General features: G+C 50.4%; 1 protein-coding gene across 1 annotated transcript in view; it reads left to right on the top strand.

Moving 5' to 3' along the window:
- wdfy3 (WD repeat and FYVE domain containing 3) overlaps window positions 1–22,250 on the top strand; it is a 185,836-nt gene that overhangs the window by 104,350 nt on the left and 59,236 nt on the right. Inside the window, 9 exon segments of the mRNA XM_079517855.1 lie at window positions 6,621–6,838; window positions 9,601–9,722; window positions 9,724–9,756; window positions 9,758–9,805; window positions 12,872–13,009; window positions 16,736–16,915; window positions 18,561–18,794; window positions 20,773–20,872; window positions 21,036–21,196. Of these exon segments, the coding sequence (XP_079373981.1) occupies window positions 6,621–6,838; window positions 9,601–9,722; window positions 9,724–9,756; window positions 9,758–9,805; window positions 12,872–13,009; window positions 16,736–16,915; window positions 18,561–18,794; window positions 20,773–20,872; window positions 21,036–21,196 (1,234 nt within the window).

The following is a 22,250-nucleotide window of genomic DNA, read 5'->3' as shown; positions in this document are numbered from 1 at the left end:
ACCCCACCACACTGAGGCTACCGTCAGTAAGACCACCACCACACTGAGGCTACCGTCAGTAAGACCACCACCACACTGAGGCTACCGTCAGTAAGACCCCCACCACACTGAGGCTACCGTCAGTAAGACCACCACCACACTGAGGCTACCGTCAGTAAGACCCCCACCACACTGAGGCTACCGTCAGTAAGACCACCACCACACTGAGGCTACCGTCAGTAAGACCACCACCACACTGAGGCTACCGTCAGTAAGACCCCCACCACACTGAGGCTACCGTCAGTAAGACCACCACCACACTGAGGCTACCGTCAGTAAGACCACCACCACACTGAGGCTACCGTCAGTAAGACCACCACCACACTGAGGCTACCGTCAGTAAGACCACCACCACACTGAGGCTACCGTCAGTAAGACCACCACCACACTGAGGCTACCGTCAGTAAGACCACCACCACACTGAGGCTACCGTCAGTAAGACCACCACCACACTGAGGCTACCGTCAGTAAGACCACCACCACACTGAGGCTACCGTCAGTAAGACCACCACCACACTGAGGCTACCGTCAGTAAGACCACCACCACACTGAGGCTACCGTCAGTAAGACCACCACCACACTGAGGCTACCGTCAGTAAGACCACCACCACACTGAGGCTACCGTCAGTAAGACCACCACCACACTGAGGCTACCGTCAGTAAGACCCCCACCACACTGAGGCTACCGTCAGTAAGACCACCACCACACTGAGGCTACCGTCAGTAAGACCACCACCACACTGAGGCTACCGTCAGTAAGACCACCACCACACTGAGGCTACCGTCAGTAAGACCACCACCACACTGAGGCTACCGTCAGTAAGACCACCACCACACTGAGGCTACCGTCAGTAAGACCACCACCACACTGAGGCTACCGTCAGTAAGACCACCACCACACTGAGGCTACCGTCAGTAAGACCACCACCACACTGAGGCTACCGTCAGTAAGACCACCACCACACTGAGGCTACCGTCAGTAAGACCACCACCACACTGAGGCTACCGTCAGTAAGACCACCACCACACTGAGGCTACCGTCAGTAAGACCACCACCACACTGAGGCTACCGTCAGTAAGACCACCACCACACTGAGGCTACCGTCAGTAAGACCACCACCACACTGAGGCTACCGTCAGTAAGACCACCACCACACTGAGGCTACCGTCAGTAAGACCACCACCACACTGAGGCTACCGTCAGTAAGACCACCACCACACTGAGGCTACCGTCAGTAAGACCACCACCACACTGAGGCTACCGTCAGTAAGACCCCCACCACACTGAGGCTACCGTCAGTAAGACCACCACCACACTGAGGCTACCGTCAGTAAGACCACCACCACACTGAGGCTACCGTCAGTAAGACCACCACCACACTGAGGCTACCGTCAGTAAGACCCCCACCACACTGAGGCTACCGTCAGTAAGACCACCACCACACTGAGGCTACCGTCAGTAAGACCACCACCACACTGAGGCTACCGTCAGTAAGACCACCACCACACTGAGGCTACCGTCAGTAAGACCCCCACCACACTGAGGCTACCGTCAGTAAGACCACCACCACACTGAGGCTACCGTCAGTAAGACCCCCACCACACTGAGGCTACCGTCAGTAAGACCACCACCACACTGAGGCTACCGTCAGTAAGACCCCCACCACACTGAGGCTACCGTCAGTAAGACCACCACCACACTGAGGCTACCGTCAGTAAGACCCCCACCACACTGAGGCTACCGTCAGTAAGACCACCACCACACTGAGGCTACCGTCAGTAAGACCACCACCACACTGAGGCTACCGTCAGTAAGACCCCCACCACACTGAGGCTACCGTCAGTAAGACCACCACCACACTGAGGCTACCGTCAGTAAGACCCCCACCACACTGAGGCTACCGTCAGTAAGACCACCACCACACTGAGGCTACCGTCAGTAAGACCCCCACCACACTGAGGCTACCGTCAGTAAGACCACCACCACACTGAGGCTACCGTCAGTAAGACCCCCACCACACTGAGGCTACCGTCAGTAAGACCACCACCACACTGAGGCTACCGTCAGTAAGACCACCACCACACTGAGGCTACCGTCAGTAAGACCCCCACCACACTGAGGCTACCGTCAGTAAGACCACCACCACACTGAGGCTACCGTCAGTAAGACCACCACCACACTGAGGCTACCGTCAGTAAGACCACCACCACACTGAGGCTACCGTCAGTAAGACCACCACCACACTGAGGCTACCGTCAGTAAGACCACCACCACACTGAGGCTACCGTCAGTAAGACCCCCACCACACTGAGGCTACCGTCAGTAAGACCACCACCACACTGAGGCTACCGTCAGTAAGACCCCCACCACACTGAGGCTACCGTCAGTAAGACCACCACCACACTGAGGCTACCGTCAGTAAGACCACCACCACACTGAGGCTACCGTCAGTAAGACCACCACCACACTGAGGCTACCGTCAGTAAGACCACCACCACACTGAGGCTACCTTCAGTAAGACCACCACCACACTGAGGCTACCGTCAGTAAGACCACCACCACACTGAGGCTACCTTCAGTAAGACCACCACCACACTGAGGCTACCGTCAGTAAGACCACCACCACACTGAGGCTACCGTCAGTAAGACCACCACCACACTGAGGCTACCGTCAGTAAGACCACCACCACACTGAGGCTACCGTCAGTAAGACCACCACCACACTGAGGCTACCGTCAGTAAGACCACCACCACACTGAGGCTACCGTCAGTAAGACCACCACCACACTGAGGCTACCGTCAGTAAGACCCCCACCACACTGAGGCTACCGTCAGTAAGACCACCACCACACTGAGGCTACCGTCAGTAAGACCACCACCACACTGAGGCTACCGTCAGTAAGACCCCCACCACACTGATGCTACCGTCAGTAAGACCACCACCACACTGAGGCTACCGTCAGTAAGACCCCCACCACACTGAGGCTACCGTCAGTAAGACCACCACCACACTGAGGCTACCGTCAGTAAGACCCCCACCACACTGAGGCTACCGTCAGTAAGACCACCACCACACTGAGGCTACCGTCAGTAAGACCCCCACCACACTGAGGCTACCGTCAGTAAGACCACCACCACACTGAGGCTACCGTCAGTAAGACCACCACCACACTGAGGCTACCGTCAGTAAGACCCCCACCACACTGATGCTACCGTCAGTAAGACCACCACCACACTGAGGCTACCGTCAGTAAGACCCCCACCACACTGAGGCTACCGTCAGTAAGACCACCACCACACTGAGGCTACCGTCAGTAAGACCCCCACCACACTGAGGCTACCGTCAGTAAGACCACCACCACACTGAGGCTACCGTCAGTAAGACCCCCACCACACTGAGGCTACCGTCAGTAAGACCACCACCACACTGAGGCTACCGTCAGTAAGACCACCACCACACTGAGGCTACCGTCAGTAAGACCCCCACCACACTGATGCTACCGTCAGTAAGACCACCACCACACTGAGGCTACCGTCAGTAAGACCCCCACCACACTGAGGCTACCGTCAGTAAGACCACCACCACACTGAGGCTACCGTCAGTAAGACCCCCACCACACTGAGGCTACCGTCAGTAAGACCACCACCACACTGAGGCTACCGTCAGTAAGACCCCCACCACACTGAGGCTACCGTCAGTAAGACCACCACCACACTGAGGCTACCGTCAGTAAGACCACCACCACACTGAGGCTACCGTCAGTAAGACCCCCACCACACTGAGGCTACCGTCAGTAAGACCACCACCACACTGAGGCTACCTTCAGTAAGACCACCACCACACTGAGGCTACCGTCAGTAAGACCCCCACCACACTGAGGCTACCGTCAGTAAGACCCCCACCACACTGAGGCTACCGTCAGTAAGACCACCACCACACTGAGGCTACCGTCAGTAAGACCCCCACCACACTGAGGCTACCGTCAGTAAGACCACCACCACACTGAGGCTACCGTCAGTAAGACCCCCACCACACTGAGGCTACCGTCAGTAAGACCACCACCACACTGAGGCTACCGTCAGTAAGACCACCACCACACTGAGGCTACCGTCAGTAAGACCCCCACCACACTGAGGCTACCGTCAGTAAGACCACCACCACACTGAGGCTACCTTCAGTAAGACCACCACCACACTGAGGCTACCGTCAGTAAGACCCCCACCACACTGAGGCTACCGTCAGTAAGACCCCCACCACACTGAGGCTACCGTCAGTAAGACCACCACCACACTGAGGCTACCTTCAGTAAGACCACCACCACACTGAGGCTACCGTCAGTAAGACCCCCACCACACTGAGGCTACCGTCAGTAAGACCACCACCACACTGAGGCTACCTTCAGTAAGACCACCACCACACTGAGGCTACCGTCAGTAAGACCCCCACCACACTGAGGCTACCGTCAGTAAGACCCCCACCACACTGAGGCTACCGTCAGTAAGACCACCACCACACTGAGGCTACCTTCAGTAAGACCACCACCACACTGAGGCTACCGTCAGTAAGACCCCCACCACACTGAGGCTACCGTCAGTAAGACCACCACCACACTGAGGCTACCGTCAGTAAGACCCCCACCACACTGAGGCTACCGTCAGTAAGACCCCCACCACACTGAGGCTACCGTCAGTAAGACCCCCACCACACTGAGGCTACCGTCAGTAAGACCACCACCACACTGAGGCTACCGTCAGTAAGACCACCACCACACTGAGGCTACCGTCAGTAAGACCCCCACCACACTGAGGCTACCTTCAGTAAGACCACCACCACACTGAGGCTACCGTCAGTAAGACCCCCACCACACTGAGGCTACCTTCAGTAAGACCACCACCACACTGAGGCTACCGTCAGTAAGACCACCACCACACTGAGGCTACCGTCAGTAAGACCCCCACCACACTGAGGCTACCGTCAGTAAGACCACCACCACACTGAGGCTACCGTCAGTAAGACCACCACCACACTGAGGCTACCGTCAGTAAGACCACCACCACACTGAGGCTACCGTCAGTAAGACCACCACCACACTGAGGCTACCGTCAGTAAGACCACCACCACACTGAGGCTACCGTCAGTAAGACCACCACCACACTGAGGCTACCGTCAGTAAGACCACCACCACACTGAGGCTACCGTCAGTAAGACCACCACCACACTGAGGCTACCGTCAGTAAGACCACCACCACACTGAGGCTACCGTCAGTAAGACCACCACCACACTGAGGCTACCGTCAGTAAGACCACCACCACACTGAGGCTACCGTCAGTAAGACCACCACCACACTGAGGCTACCGTCAGTAAGACCCCCACCACACTGAGGCTACCGTCAGTAAGACCACCACCACACTGAGGCTACCGTCAGTAAGACCACCACCACACTGAGGCTACCGTCAGTAAGACCACCACCACACTGAGGCTACCGTCAGTAAGACCACCACCACACTGAGGCTACCGTCAGTAAGACCACCACCACACTGAGGCTACCGTCAGTAAGACCACCACCACACTGAGGCTACCGTCAGTAAGACCACCACCACACTGAGGCTACCGTCAGTAAGACCACCACCACACTGAGGCTACCTTCAGTAAGACCCCCACCACACTGAGGCTACCTTCAGTAAGACCACCACCACACTGAGGCTACCGTCAGTAAGACCACCACCACACTGAGGCTACCGTCAGTAAGACCACCACCACACTGAGGCTACCGTCAGTAAGACCACCACCACACTGAGGCTACCGTCAGTAAGACCACCACCACACTGAGGCTACCGTCAGTAAGACCCCCACCACACTGAGGCTACCGTCAGTAAGACCACCACCACACTGAGGCTACCGTCAGTAAGACCACCACCACACTGAGGCTACCGTCAGTAAGACCACCACCACACTGAGGCTACCGTCAGTAAGACCCCCACCACACTGAGGCTACCGTCAGTAAGACCCCCACCACACTGAGGCTACCGTCAGTAAGACCACCACCACACTGAGGCTACCGTCAGTAAGACCACCACCACACTGAGGCTACCGTCAGTAAGACCCCCACCACACTGAGGCTACCGTCAGTAAGACCACCACCACACTGAGGCTACCGTCAGTAAGACCACCACCACACTGAGGCTACCGTCAGTAAGACCACCACCACACTGAGGCTACCGTCAGTAAGACCCCCACCATGATACCACCACCCCATTACACTGAGGCTGCTGTTCACCAGCAGGGGGGAGGGGAAGCGTCAACTCACAGTAAGACCCACCACACTGAGGCTACCGTCAGTAAGACCCCCACCACACTGAGGCTACCGTCAGTAAGACCACCACCACACTGAGGCTACCGTCAGTAAGACCACCACCACACTGAGGCTACCTTCAGTAAGACCACCACCCTCTCCCCTCTTACACTGATGCTACTGTTATGCCCCTGGTCTATTCATACACACTTTGATGTGAAGGACACCCAAATTCATTATGTATATTTGGACCTCTCTCTAATCTCCTCTCTGTCTCCCCCTGCAGGGCGTGCGAGGAGCTGGTGCGGACGCTGGGCTTCGACTGGCTGCTGATGTTCATGGAGGAGCACCTGCACCACAGCACGGTGACCGCCGCCCTGTGGATCCTGGTGGTACTGCTGTCCAACCAGGGCACCATGCAGCGCTTCAAGGAGGGCCTGGCCGGAGGAGGCTGGCTGGACCACACCGACTCGGTGCTCACCAACAAGATAGGCACGGTGCTGGGTGAGTGTAGAGGAGGCTGGCTGGACCACACCGACGCGGTGCTCACCAACAAGATAGGCACGGTGCTGGGTGAGTGTAGAGGAGGCTGGCTGGACCACACCGACTCGGTGCTCACCAACAAGATAGGCACGGTGCTGGGTGAGTGTAGAGGAGGCTGGCTGGACCACACCGACGCGGTGCTCACCAACAAGATAGGCACGGTGCTGGGTGAGTGAGGTTATATACAGTCTGGACCACACCGACTCGGTGCTCACCAACAAGATAGGCACGGTGCTGGGTGAGTGAGGTTATATACAGTCTGGACCACACCGACTCGGTGCTCACCAACAAGATAGGCACGGTGCTGGGTGAGTGAGGTTATATACCAACAAGTAAGACACGCGAACACGGGAAGCGAATGCAGCTCGTAAATTGCAACAATTAGAATAAATTAGTACTTTTTTTCTTTTTTTTTTTGTGTGTGATACAACTGCGCCCTCTGGTGGGTGGTGTCACAGCGCGACAGACAGACTGTTCTGCCTGGGTTACATAGTAATCGCTCATTGTGTGTGTGCGTGCGTGCGTTCCTTTTGCGTGCATTCTAACGTCTGTTTCATGTGTTACTGTTAATATTGATATTATTATTATCATCATGGATCAGCAGCGGAAGTGCAGTCTCCTCTCTCGGGGGTGGTCTTGCGTCGGGGCTGGTCGTCTTCACAGAAGGCGGCGCACTTTGTGCGCCGTAAGGCCATGCAGGGTGGGTCCACAGTACACCTTCAGGGCAGACCCCCCCCCCCCCCTAGGGTGGGTCCACAGTACACCTTCAGGGCAGACCCCCCCCCCCCCCCCCCCTTTAGGGTGGGTCCACAGTACACCTCCAGGGCAGATCCACCCCTCCCACCTCCCCTATAGTCCACGCTTTGGTCCCCAAACCAAAACACCCATTGCTTCTGAAGAGCATGCTTTGTATGGCTGCCACTATCCATTATTATTCTTTTAGCGATTATTCTATCGATTTGCTTTTTGAATAATTGAGAAGCACGTTTTTTTTTACCATTGTGCTGCTCTAGTGTAGTGGTTAGAGCGGATGCCTTTCATACGGAAGGTTGTGGGTTCGAACCCTGCCTGCGGTGGACGTCAGCAGAGAGGACATGCGGTCGCAACGGGTTCCTAACACCAAATCTAATGGGTTCAGAATCAGATCTGATTTCATGTTTTTTTTTATATATCAACAAATTGATGTGGGGAGAAAATAAATAATCATATGTTATTTTATAATCGACTGAATCGATTTGTTTTATCAACCTCTCGTAAACTTTATTTCACAGTTTCTTTGTCGTACAACAGTGTCACGCAAAACAATAGTGGAAAAATATCCCATTTACAAGCTTGCGTTGCTGTGGGCCTGTAGATCTGCTGTTGCTGTGGGCCTGTAGATCTGCTGTTGCTGTGGGCTTGTAGGTCTGCTGTTGCTGTGGGCTTGTAGATCTGCTGTTGCACCCCCCCTCATGCTGTGGGCTTGTAGATCTGCTGTTGCTGTGGGCATGTAGATCTGCTGTTGCACCCCCCCTCATGCTGTGGGCTTGTAGATCTGCTGTTGCTGTGGGCTTGTATATCTGCTGTTGCTGTGGGCTTGTAGATCTGCTGTTGCACCCCCCTCATGCTGTGGGCTTGTAGGTCTGCTGTTGCTGTGGGCTTGTAGATCTTCTGTTGCACCCCCCTCATGCTGTGGGCTTGTAGGTCTGCTGTTGCTGTGGGCTTGTAGATCTTCTGTTGCACCCCCCCTCATGCTGTGGGCTTGTAGATCTTCTGTTGCACCCCCCCTCATGCTGTGGGCTTGTAGGTCTGCTGTTGCTGTGGGCTTGTAGATCTTCTGTTGCACCCCCCTCATGCTGTGTAGTGACAGGGCAGGTCCCGTGCGCTGGAGTGTTTGAGCTTTAGTCTCTTCTTGGTTCCTTTACTTTAGCTCCGGATGAGCTAAACTCTACCATTCTGACCTTGCTACAGCGGCCCTGTTGAAACCTCCCCCAAGCCAAGTAGCAGTAGCTAGTAGCCTGGGACAGACTGTTAGGCCCTAGCTTGGGCAGCATTCCATTTCGGTTTTATGATCCAGTCAGGAGCGGATGATTTTTTGAAAAGAAAAATCAAATTAATTCCACAAATTGGAAAAAAAATTTGTAATAGTAAGTAATTGCTCTAGTAAGTAATAGTGAAAATAGCTGACAAGCTCACAACGCGTCGCTTCGCGCCACGTTGTGAGCTTGTAGATCTGCGATTTTCACTAGTTCTGTGGTCCCCCCGGGTGACAAAACGCCTAAATCTCTCTTTTGGGTCACCGGAGAGTTTGGGAACCAACCACCGTGTTAAAACGAACCACGACCGGAAAGCAACGCCACAACGTTGGAATGTCCACCGCTGACTTCAAACCTCTCTCTCTCTCTCTCTCTCTCCCTCCCTCTCCCCCTCCCCCTCCCCCTCCCCCTCCCCCTCTCCCTCCCCCTCCCCCTCTCTCTCTCCCTCTCCCTCTCCCACTCTCTCTCTCTCTCTCTCTCTCTCTCTCTCTCTCTCTCTCTCTCTCTCTCTCTCTCTCTCTCTCTCTCTCTCTCTCTCTCTCCCTCTCCCTCTCACTCTCACTCTCACTCTCACTCTCACTCTCTCTCACACTCTCTCTCACTCTCTCTCTCTCTCTCTCTCCACACTCTCTCTCTCTCTCTCTCTCTCTCACACTCTCTCTCTCTCTCTCTCTCCCCCTCCCTCCCCCCCCCCCCCTCTCCGTCCAGGCTTCAACGTGGGTCGCAGCAGTGCGGGCAGCGGGCGGTCCACGGTGCGTGAGATCAACCGCGAGGCGTGCCACTTCCCGGGCTTCCCCGTGCTGCAGACGCTGCTGCCCAAACACACCAGCTGTGCCCGAGCTCTACTTCCTGCTCATGGCGCTCTCTCCTGCAGCAGCCTGTCACGGAACTACCGGACAGCCTGCATGTACATGTTAGTACAACACCCCTTATTAGTATTAATATTAATATTAATATTAATATTATTATTATTATTATTACAGACAGCCTGCAGGTTCATGTTAGTACAAACACCCTTATTATTATTATTAATATTATTATATTATTATTATTATTATTATTATTATTATTATTATTATATTATTATTATTACAGACAGCCTGCATGTACATGTTAGTACAACACCCTTATTATTATTGTCTCCACCAGGCCGAAGGCATGGGGAGAGAGTATGTTTTGCACTCCGTCCGTGTGTGTGTGTGTGTCCTTCCTTCCTTCCTTCCGTCCTTCCGTCCGTCCGTTATCAGCTAATCTCCGGTACCGTTGGCCCGGTCCATGCCAAACTGTGCACACAACACTCCCTGGATGCCAACGATGAACCTCTGCCCCAAATATTCCTCAACGGCCTGTTATAGCGCCACCATGAGGCCGATTTAGGCAAAACACATTTCTGTAGATTACCCGTACACATTTTAACCATACATCACACAATTCGGTATACACTATCTACATAGTCATGTGATCAACACGGATCTGCACCATTGCCCATATTCCATCCTGATTGGCTAATATTGGCTTCCAAAGCTCACATGATTGGTCCGTTTTCGAACAAATGCCACAAATCACAAAAACAGTGTGCAATTTCCGTGAAATTATACACGTACATTTCTACTAGGTCGAGGACGACATGCCACTCATTATTTTCCAAATCAGCCTCATGGTGGCGCTATAACAGGCCAATTACTGTTTTTAGCTATAACTGCATCAATCTGTATACAACTTATGTATGCGCACTCATTACATTACATTACAGTCATTTAGCAGACGCTTTTATCCAAAGCGACTTACAATAAGTGACAATATATCAGCTACCTATTTCCTTAAACAGATGAGACAAAATAGCTAAATCAAATGAGCATGAGCCTAAAACAATTAAGTGTATCGACTAAACAAGATCCAATAAACAATACAACAATAGAAAACAAGCGTTCGTACAACTAGTTAACAACAAGTAGGTCAGGCAGAGAGGAAGGGTAGTGTTTCCTGAAGAGGTGGGTTTTCAACCTGCGGCGAAATATGGGCAGTGACTCTGCTGTCCTAACATCAGTGGGAAGTTCATTCCACCACTGTGGGGCCAGAACAGAAAAGAGTCGTGACCGTGTGGATCGGCCAGAAGGACCCTTGAGTGACGAGGCAATCAGTCGCCCCGAGGTGGCAGACCGAAGTGGTCGGGCAGGGGTGTAGGCATCGACCATAGCCCGGAGGTAGGAAGGAGCTGTTCCTTTCACTGCCCTATAGGCTAACACCAGGGTTTTGAACTGGATGCGAGCCGCTACGGGGAGCCAGTGTAGAGAACGGAGAAGGATGGTTGTGTGGGAGAACTTGGGGCGGTTGAACACCAGACGAGCCGCAGTTTTCTGAACAAGCTCCAGAGGTCTGATGGCAGATGCCGGAGCACCAGCAAGGAGGGAGTTGCAGTAGTCCAGGCGGGAGATGACGAGAGCCTGGATGAGCACCTGGGCTGCCTTCTCCGTGAGGAAGGGGCGAATCCTCCTGATGTTGTAGAGGAGGAATCTACAGGACCTTGTCACTGATGCGATGTTTGCCGAGAACGTCAGTTGATCGTCCAGGGTCACACCCAGATTCTTCACAGTCCGAGTTGAGGTCACCACAGCATTATCAATGGTGATGGCCATGTCTCGGTGCGGACAGCCCTTCCCCGGGAGGAACATCAGCTCGGTCTTGTCCAGGTTGAGCTTCAGGTGGTTTGTCGACATCCACGCCGAGATGTCAGCCAGACAAGCAGCAATGCGTGCCTCCACTTGGGTATCAGAGGGGGGGGAATGAGAGGATCAGCTGGGTGTCATCGGCATAGCAGTGGTAGGAAAAGCCATGGGAGTGGATGACAGCACCCAGAGATGTAGTGTAGAGAGAGAAAAGAAGAGGAACCCAGAACCGAGCCTTGGGGAACCCCAGTTGTGAGCCTGTGTGGTTCTGACACAGACCCTCTCAGCATCACCTGGTAGGAGCGACCCGTCAGGTAGGATGCAAACAGGGAGAGTGCAGAGCCTGAGACACCCACCCACTCCCTAGAGGCCATGGAAAAACATTGTCCCTGCATCCCTCCACATCTGCCGGTTATAGCGCCACCATGAGGCCGATTTCTGCTAAACACATCCAAATCTCAAGCAAATCGGTACACATGATCTCTGTAGTCATGTTTCGTTCAAAATGCTGCACATGCGCTGCTCATCCAGAATTCTATCCTCAGAGATGCTATGAGTGATCTGGCTTTGCATTTCCTCAACAAAATGAAGAAAATTGTTGCAAAAACAAACAAACACAAAAACATTTTGCCAAACACAGTCCTATCCTCCTGGTGGAGACCTGTGCCCAGAAGGGCACTTTTTCTAGTTATTATTATTATTATTATTAGTATTATATTATTAGTATTAGTATTAGCATTATCATTATTATTATTATTATCATTATTATTATTATTATTATTATTATTATTACAGACAGCCTGCAGGTACATGTTAGTACAACACCCTTATTATTATTATTATTATTATTATTATTATTATTATTACCCAAAATAGTCAGTCTACAAGCCCACGCTTTACAACGTGACATCTGGTGAGCTTGGATTGACCAACAGAGACGGTACAGAGCACACCCTCCTGTCCGGTGAAAGGACTTGATGTGGAAACATAGAGGGTGCCAAGTGAATTAATCTATATTTAATCACATTAACCACTCCATTATTTTCCACGTTGGAAGTAGAGTCAGATGATATGTCTCTATTTGTGACCATATGATGCAATGCATTGGCGGGTGTGCGTTACCGTCATTATGCCGTGCCAACAGAGACGGTACAGAGCACACCCTCTCGTGCAATATCGTTAGTAAGTGTATAATAACTTGATGAAATGTCTACAATAGCGTGTGTATGCATTTGCACGCGTTAAAGCAACCCCTTCTACTCGCACAGCCACGTGGCAATCTATTACCCCAATGTGTGTGTTTGTCTCGGCAGTTTGACCTGGACTCCATCTGGACGTTCATCTTCGGCATGCCTGCGTCCAGCAGCTCGGCGCTGGTGGCGTCCATCCACAGCGTCTGCACCGAGGCTGCCTTCCTGCTGCTGGCCATGCTGAGGAGCATGCTCAACCTGGTACGTTCTGTCAGTAGACTATATACTACCTGGTAACCATGGACTCACCTTCTGTCAGTAGACTATATACTACCTGGTAACCATGGACTCACCTTCTGTCAGTAGACTATATACTACCTGGTAACCATGGACTCACCTTCTGTCAGTAGACTATATACTACCTGGTAACCATGGACTCACCTTCTGTCAGTAGACTATATACTACCTGGTAACCATGGACTCACCTTCTGTCAGTAGACTATATACTACCTGGTAACCATGGACTCACCTTCTGTCAGTAGACTATATACTACCTGGTAACCATGGACTCACCTTCTGTCAGTAGACTAGATACTACCTGGTAACCATGGACTCACCTTCTGTCAGTAGACTATATACTACCTGGTAACCATGGACTCACCTTCTGTCAGTAGACTATATACTGCCTGGTAACCATGGACTCACCTTCTGTCAGTAGACTATATACTACCTGGTAACCATGGAATCAGCTTCTGTCAGTAGACTATATACTGCCTGGTAACCATGGACTCACCTTCTGTCAGTAGACTATATACTACCTGGTAACCATGGACTCACCTTCTGTCAGTAGACTATATACTACCTGGTAACCATGGACTCACCTTCTGTCTGTCAGTAGACTATATACTACCTGGTAACCATGGACTCACCTTCTGTCAGTAGACTAGATACTACCTGGTAACCATGGACTCACCTTCTGTCAGTAGACTATATACTACCTGGTAACCATGGACTCACCTTCTGTCAGTAGACTATATACTACCTGGTAACCATGGACTCACCTTCTGTCAGTAGACTATATACCGCCTGGTAACCATGGACTCACCTTCTGTCAGTAGACTATATACTACCTGGTAACCATGGACTCACCTTCTGTCAGTAGACTATATACTACCTGGTAACCATGGACTCACCTTCTGTCAGTAGACTAGATACTACCTGGTAACCATGGACTCACCTTCTGTCAGTAGACTATATACTACCTGGTAACCATGGACTCACCTTCTGTCAGTAGACTATATACTACCTGGTAACCATGGACTCACCTTCTGTCAGTAGACTATATACTACCTGGTAACCATGGACTCACCTTCTGTCAGTAGACTAGATACTACCTGGTAACCATGGACTCACCTTCTGTCAGTAGACTAGATACTACCTGGTAACCATGGACTCACCTTCTGTCAGTAGACTATATACTACCTGGTAACCATGGACTCACCTTCTGTCAGTAGACTATATACTACCTGGTAACCATGGACTCACCTTCTGTCAGTAGACTATATACTACCTGGTAACCATGGACTCACCTTCTGTCAGTAGACTATATACTACCTGGTAACCATGGACTCACCTTCTGTCAGTAGACTATATACTGCCTGGTAACCATGGACTCACCTTCTGTCAGTAGACTATATACTACCTGGTAACCATGGACTCACCTTCTGTCAGTAGACTATATACTACCTGGTAACCATGGACTCACCTTCTGTCAGTAGACTAGATACTACCTGGTAACCATGGACTCACCTTCTGTCAGTAGACTATATACTACCTGGTAACCATGGACTCACCTTCTGTCAGTAGACTATATACTACCTGGTAACCATGGACTCACCTTCTGTCAGTAGACTATATACTACCTGGTAACCATGGACTCACCTTCTGTCAGTAGACTATATACTACCTGGTAACCATGGACTCACCTTCTGTCAGTAGACTAGATACTACCTGGTAACCATGGACTCACCTTCTGTCAGTAGACTATATACTACCTGGTAACCATGGACTCACCTTCTGTCAGTAGACTATATACTACCTGGTAACCATGGACTCACCTTCTGTCAGTAGACTATATACTACCTGGTAACCATGGACTCACCTTCTGTCAGTAGACTATATACTACCTGGTAACCATGGACTCACCTTCTGTCAGTAGACTATATACTACCTGGTAACCATGGACTCACCTTCTGTCAGTAGACTATATACTACCTGGTAACCATGGACTCACCTTCTGTCAGTAGACTATATACTACCTGGTAACCATGGACTCACCTTCTGTCAGTAGACTATATACTACCTGGTAACCATGGACTCACCTTCTGTCAGTAGACTATATACTACCTGGTAACCATGGACTCACCTTCTGTCAGTAGACTATATACTACCTGGTAACCATGGACTCACCTTCTGTCAGTAGACTATATACTACCTGGTAACCATGGACTCACCTTCTGTCAGTAGACTATATACTACCTGGTAACCATGGACTCGCCTTCTGTCAGTAGACTATATACTACCTGGTAACCATGGACTCGCCTTCTGTCAGTAGACTATATACTACCTGGTAACCATGGACTCACCTTCTGTCAGTAGACTATATACTACCTGGTAACCATGGACTCACCTTCTGTCAGTAGACTATATACTACCTGGTAACCATGGACTCACCTTCTGTCAGTAGACTATATACTACCTGGTAACCATGGACTCACCTTCTGTCAGTAGACTATATACCGCCTGGTAACCATGGACTCACCTTCTGTCAGTAGACTATATACCGCCTGGTAACCATGGACTCGCCTTCTGTCAGTAGACTATATACTACCTGGTAACCATGGAATCACCTTCTGTCAGTAGACTATATACTACCTGGTAACCATGGACTCGCCTTCTGTCAGTAGACTATATACTACCTGGTAACCATGGACTCACCTTCTGTCAGTAGACTATATACTACCTGGTAACCATGGACTCACCTTCTGTCAGTAGACTAGATACTACCTGGTAACCATGGACTCACCTTCTGTCTGTAGACTATATACCGCCTGGTAACCATGGACTCACCTTCTGTCAGTAAACTATATACTACCTGGTAACCATGGACTCACCTTCTGTCAGTAGACTATATACTACCTGGTAACCATGGACTCACCTTCTGTCAGTAGACTATATACCGCCTGGTAACCATGGACTCACCTTCTGTCAGTAGACTATATACTACCTGGTAACCATGGACTCACCTTCTGTCAGTAGACTATATACTACCTGGTAACCATGGACTCACCTTCTGTCAGTAGACTATATACTACCTGGTAACCATGGACTCACCTTCTGTCAGTAGACTATATACTACCTGGTAACCATGGACTCACCTTCTGTCAGTAGACTATATACTACCTGGTAACCATGGACTCACCTTCTGTCAGTAGACTATATACTGCCTGGTAACCATGGACTCACCTTCTGTCAGTAGACTATATACTACCTGGTAACCATGGACTCACCTTCTGTCAGTAGACTATATACTACCTGGTAACCATGGACTCACCTTCTGTCAGTAGACTATATACTACCTGGTAACCATGGACTCACCTTCTGTCTGTCAGTAGACTATATACTACCTGGTAACCATGGACTCACCTTCTGTCAGTAGACTATAGGGCAGCATGCTCAACCTGGTAAACATGGACTCTTGTAAAAATCGGATTCCATTTGACTTGTTTGTGTTTAGACTTATTTCAATCTGGATGTGGCACATATCTGATTCAGTTTGGCTGCCAATGTTAATTTGGGCCTTTAGTTAAATCACTGGTTCCCAAACATTGTTATGGGTCAGTCGCCACACAGCTCATTTCACTCATTTGGCGTCCATAGAAGCAATTTTGATTGTGTGTTTTTTTGTGCGTGTGTGCGTTCTCTCAGCCCTGGCAGTCGGAGGAAGAGGGCTCCTGGCTCAGGGAGTACCCGGTCACCCTCATGCAGTTCTTCAGGTACCTTTACCACAACGTGCCCGACCTGGCGCCCATGTGGCACGGCCCCGACTTCCTGTGTGCCCTGGCAGCCACCGTCTTCCCCTTCAACATCAGGCCCTACTCTGAGATGGTAAACACATTCACTACCTTCAACATCAGGCCCTACTCTGAGATGGTAAACACATTCACTACCTTCAACATCAGGCCCTACTCTGAGATGGTAAACACATTCACCCTTCAACATCAGGCCCTACTCTGAGATGGTAAACACATTCACTACCTTCAACATCAGGCCCTACTCTGAGATGGTAAACACATTCACCCTTCAACATCAGGCCCTACTCTGAGATGGTAAACACATTCACCCTTCAACATCAGGCCCTACTCTGAGATGGTAAACACATTCACTACCTTCAACATCAGGCCCTTCTCTGAGATGGTAAACACATTCACCCTTCAACATCAGGCCCTACTCTGAGATGGTAAACACATTCACCCTTCAACATCAGGCCCTACTCTGAGATGGTAAACACATTCACTACCTTCAACATCACTACTCTGAGATGGTAAACACATTCACCCTTCAACATCAGGCCCTACTCTGAGATGGTAAACACATTCACCCTTCAACATCAGGCCCTACTCTGAGATGGTAAACACATTCACCCTTCAACATCCGGCCCTACTCTGAGATGGTAAACACATTCACCCTTCAACATCAGGCCCTACTCTGAGATGGTAAACACATTCACCCTTCAACATCAGGCCCTACTCTGAGATGGTAAACACATTCACCCTTCAACATCAGGCCCTACTCTGAGATGGTAAACACATTCACCCTTCAACATCAGGCCCTACTCTGAGATGGTAAACACATTCACCCTTCAACATCAGGCCCTACTCTGAGATGGTAAACACATTCACCCTTCAACATCAGGCCCTACTCTGAGATGGTAAACACATTCACCCTTCAACATCAGGCCCTACTCTGAGATGGTAAACACATTCACCCTTCAACATCAGGCCCTACTCTGAGATGGTAAACACATTCACCCTTCAACATCAGGCCCTACTCTGAGATGGTAAACACATTCACCCTTCAACATCAGGCCCTACTCTGAGATGGTAAACACATTCACCCTTCAACATCAGGCCCTACTCTGAGATGGTAAACACATTCACCCTTCAACATGTACGCAGGGAGTGTTAGAGGGACAGGGGCTGAAATACTGTAAGAGGGCAATTTTGGACGAATATAGCAGATCTACAAGTTGTAGAGCTTGTAGATCAGCTATTTTCGGGGCGCAACCTTTAGCTATAGAGATGCGGTGTGTAACGACATGGATTTAGAAACAAATTATTTCAATGCAAAATGCTGCGTTCAAGTTCAGGAAATTCTCCTGAATGCTGCCTTCCAGCATTCAGAGAGAATCTCTCTCTCGCTCTCTCTCTCTCGCTCTCTCGCTCTCTCTCTCTCGCTCTCGCTCTCGCTCTCGCTCTCGCTCTCTCTCTCTCTCTCTCTCTCTCTCTCGCTCTCGCTCTCGCTCTCGCTCTCGCTCTCGCTCTCTCGCTCTCTCGCTCTCTCGCTCTCTCTCTCTCTCTCTCTCTCTCTCTCTCTCTCTCTCTCTCTCTCTCTCTTATCAAGCTTTTTTTCAATGCCCTCATTTACTTCCTTAATTATTGATCTTATTTCTGCCCTTCTAGCTGCGCTCAGGTCAACTCTGTCTCAATGCCAGTCTCCTGTCTCCCCCCCCCCCCCCCCCCCTCCCCCCCAGGTCACGGACCTAGACGATGACGCGGGGTCTCCCACGGAGGAGTTCAAGGCGTTCGCGGGCGACTCTGGGATGAACCGCAGCCAATCAGAGTACTGCAACGTGGGCTCCAAGACCTCCCTGACCAACCACCCGGCCAAGAAGTACGTCCTGGACTTCATGAGGGTCCTGATCATGGACAACCTGTGTCAGACCCCCGCCAGCAAGCAGACGCCCGTCATCGACCTGCTGCTGGAGGTGAGGAACCACTGCTTGGCTAGTGGGCAATAGGCTCCATGCACAGACGTGAGACATGGCCAAAGCATTTCCGGGGGTCCCCAGCCAAAAACCAAATCTACAAATTGTACAATTGTGCAATGAGCAATGTGATTGTGATGTCCATATCAAATATATAAACAGAAACATTGGTTTCGTTGTAGATCAGATATTTTTGAAAACTCTTGAAAATGTGTTCAGAAAACCTGTCTACCAAAGACATAATTTCAGGTGGTAGCTGCTAATCTCCGGAATGCACTTCCACTTACCACTTACTCCTTATCTTACTTACCACAAGCTCTGAGATTTATACCCTCAGCTGACATTTTAAAGAAAAGTCTTAACACTTTTTTATATATATATGTGTGTAATATTATTGTTTTGTTGAGTCGAATTGTACAGTATTCTTTCTGTTTTATCCCGTTTTTCTCTTTCTCACTGTATGTAAAGCACTTTGTGAGATCTCTCTGTGAGGGGTGCTACTTACTTACATCTAAAGCACTTTGTGAGATCTCTCTGTGAGGGGTGCTACTTACTTACATCTAAAGCACTTTGTGAGATCTCTCTGTGAGGGGTGCTACTTACTTACATCTAAAGCACTTTGTGAGATCTCTCTGTGAGGGGTGCTACTTACTTACATCTAAAGCACTTTGTGAGATCTCTCTGTGAGGGGTGCTACTTACTTACATCTCTCTGTGAGGGGTGCTACTTACTTACATCTCTCTGTGAGGGGTGCTACTTACTTACATCTAAAGCACTTTGTGAGATCTCTCTGTGAGGGGTGCTACTTACTTACATCTCTCTGTGAGGGGTGCTACTTACTTACATCTCTCTGTGAGGGGTGAGATCTCTCTGTGAGGGGTTAGATCTCTCTGTGAGGGGTTAGATCTCTCTGTGAGGGGTTAGATCTCTCTGTGAGGGGTGAGATCTCTCTGTGAGGGGTTAGATCTCTCTGTGAGGGGTTAGATCTCTCTGTGAGGGGTTAGATCTCTCTGTGAGGGGTTAGATCTCTCTGTGAGGGGTTAGATCTCTCTGTGAGGGGTTAGATCTCTCTGTGAGGGGTGAGATCTCTCTGTGAGGGGTTAGATCTCTCTGTGAGGGGTTACATCTCTCTGTGAGGGGTGAGATCTCTCTGTGAGGGGTGAGATCTCTCTGTGAGGGGTTAGATCTCTCTGTGAGGGGTTAGATCTCTCTGTGAGGGGTTAGATCTCTCTGTGAGGGGTGAGATCTCTCTGTGAGGGGTTAGATCTCTCTGTGAGGGGTTAGATCTCTCTGTGAGGGGTTAGATCTCTCTGTGAGGGGTGAGATCTCTCTGTGAGGGGTTAGATCTCTCTGTGAGGGGTTAGATCTCTCTGTGAGGGGTTAGATCTCTCTGTGAGGGGTTACATCTCTCTGTGAGGGGTTAGATCTCTCTGTGAGGGGTTAGATCTCTCTGTGAGGGGTTAGATCTCTCTGTGAGGGGTTAGATCTCTCTGTGAGGGGTTAGATCTCTCTGTGAGGGGTTAGATCTCTCTGTGAGGGGTTAGATCTCTCTGTGAGGGGTTACATCTCTCTGTGAGGGGTTAGATCTCTCTGTGAGGGGTTAGATCTCTCTGTGAGGGGTTAGATCTCTCTGTGAGGGGTTAGATCTCTCTGTGAGGGGTGCTACTTACTTACATCTCACTGTATGTAAAGCACTTTGTGAGATCTCTCTGTGAGGGGTGCTATATAAATAAAATGTACTTACTTACTTACATCTTCGACAGGGATTCCAAGCTAATAGAAACTACCGCCTTTATATTGTGATGCTGAAATAAAAGCCATTGTTCTTCCAAGTAGGAAACTCTTTCTCAGCAGAGCGTGTGTCCGTTTCAGTCCAAGCCCTTGCATGTATGGAACGTTGTATAGCAGCTTCACGGCGGGCGTGCGACTGGTTTTGAAAGGGAATAATGCTGTAAGCGTTGTTGTTTGTCCTCTCCAGGCCTCTCCAGAGCGCTCCACCAGGACTCAGCAGAAGGAGTTCCAGTCCTACATCCTGGACGGTGTCATGGAGCATCTTCTGGCCGCAGACGTCCTCCTAGGTGAGGACCCGATGGTTTTCGGATTTTTAGCTGCGTTTTTCCGTTGGTTTTCCGAAAAACGTGCAACCACCTTTAGTGTGATTTATAGCATAACGCAGTGTGTCCCGAGGTGAGTTTTTCCCTGACTGTGTGTTCTGTTCTCCTGGTTGTCTCTGGGCTGCAGGCGAAGACGCCTCTCTGCCCATCAGCAGCGGAGGAAGCTACCAGACGCTGGTCAACAACGTGTTCTACTTCACGCAGCGCGTGGTGGACAAGCTGTGGCAGGGCATGTTCAACAAGGAGTCCAAGAGTGTGGTCGACTTCATCGTCCAGCTCATAGGACAGGTACGACCACGCTCCAATCAGCTCATAGGACAGGTACGACCACGCTCCAATCAGCTCATAGGACAGGTACAACCACGGTCCAATCCAGCTCATAGGACAGGTACGTCCACGGTCCAATCCAGCTCATAGGACAGGTACGACCACGGTCCAATCCAGCTCATAGGACAGGTACGACCACGCTCCAATCCAGCTCATAGGACAGGTACGTCCGCGGTCCAATCCAGCTCATAGGACAGGTACGACCACGCTCCAATCCAGCTCATAGGACAGGTACGACCACGCCCCAATCCAGCTCATAGGACAGGTACGACCACGCTCCAATCCAGCTCATAGGACAGGTACGACCACGGTCCAATCCAGCTCATAGGACAGGTACGACCACGCTCCAATCAGCTCATAGGACAGGTACGTCCACGGTCCAATCCAGCTCATAGGACAGGTACGACCACGGTCCAATCAGCTCATAGGACAGGTACGACCACGGTCCAATCCAGCTCATAGGACAGGTACGACCACGGTCCAATCAGCTCATAGGACAGGTACGACCACGGTCCAATCCAGCTCATAGGACAGGTACGACCACGGTCCAATCCAGCTCATAGGACAGGTACGACCACGGTCCAATCAGCTCATAGGACAGGTACGACCACGTCCAATCCAGCTCATAGGACAGGTACGACCACGTCCAATCCTGAGTGGACATTTCACTCTGAGAACCAAGAGGAGCACTATTGTTTTTTTTAATGTCTCAAAATTGTTTATTACTTTTTGAGGGCCTATATTCAGCTATAGTGTAGATTTTTGACCATCTCTGTGATGAACCTGTTAAATGCCATTGACAAAGAATGGAGAATTGATGTCATATGTGTCTGAGCAAATCGACATGTTACGTCATGATGATATAATGCAGAGAAGCTTCCAAATAGTTTTGACAAACTTGTAACACTAGTTATTGTAAATAACTAGATTGTAAATGTGAAATTAATTAATATTTTCTATAATCTCCTCTCCCCCCCCCCCCCCCCCCCCAGCCTAAGCGTCGCTCCCAGGGCCT

The sequence above is a fragment of the Electrona antarctica genome (genome assembly GCF_951216825.1).
Source record: "Electrona antarctica genome assembly, chromosome: 13".
NCBI classification, from domain to species: domain Eukaryota; kingdom Metazoa; phylum Chordata; class Actinopteri; order Myctophiformes; family Myctophidae; genus Electrona; species Electrona antarctica.
The sequence above is the reverse complement of the archived record's forward strand: the minus strand, read 5'-3'. Positions and strand labels throughout refer to the sequence as shown.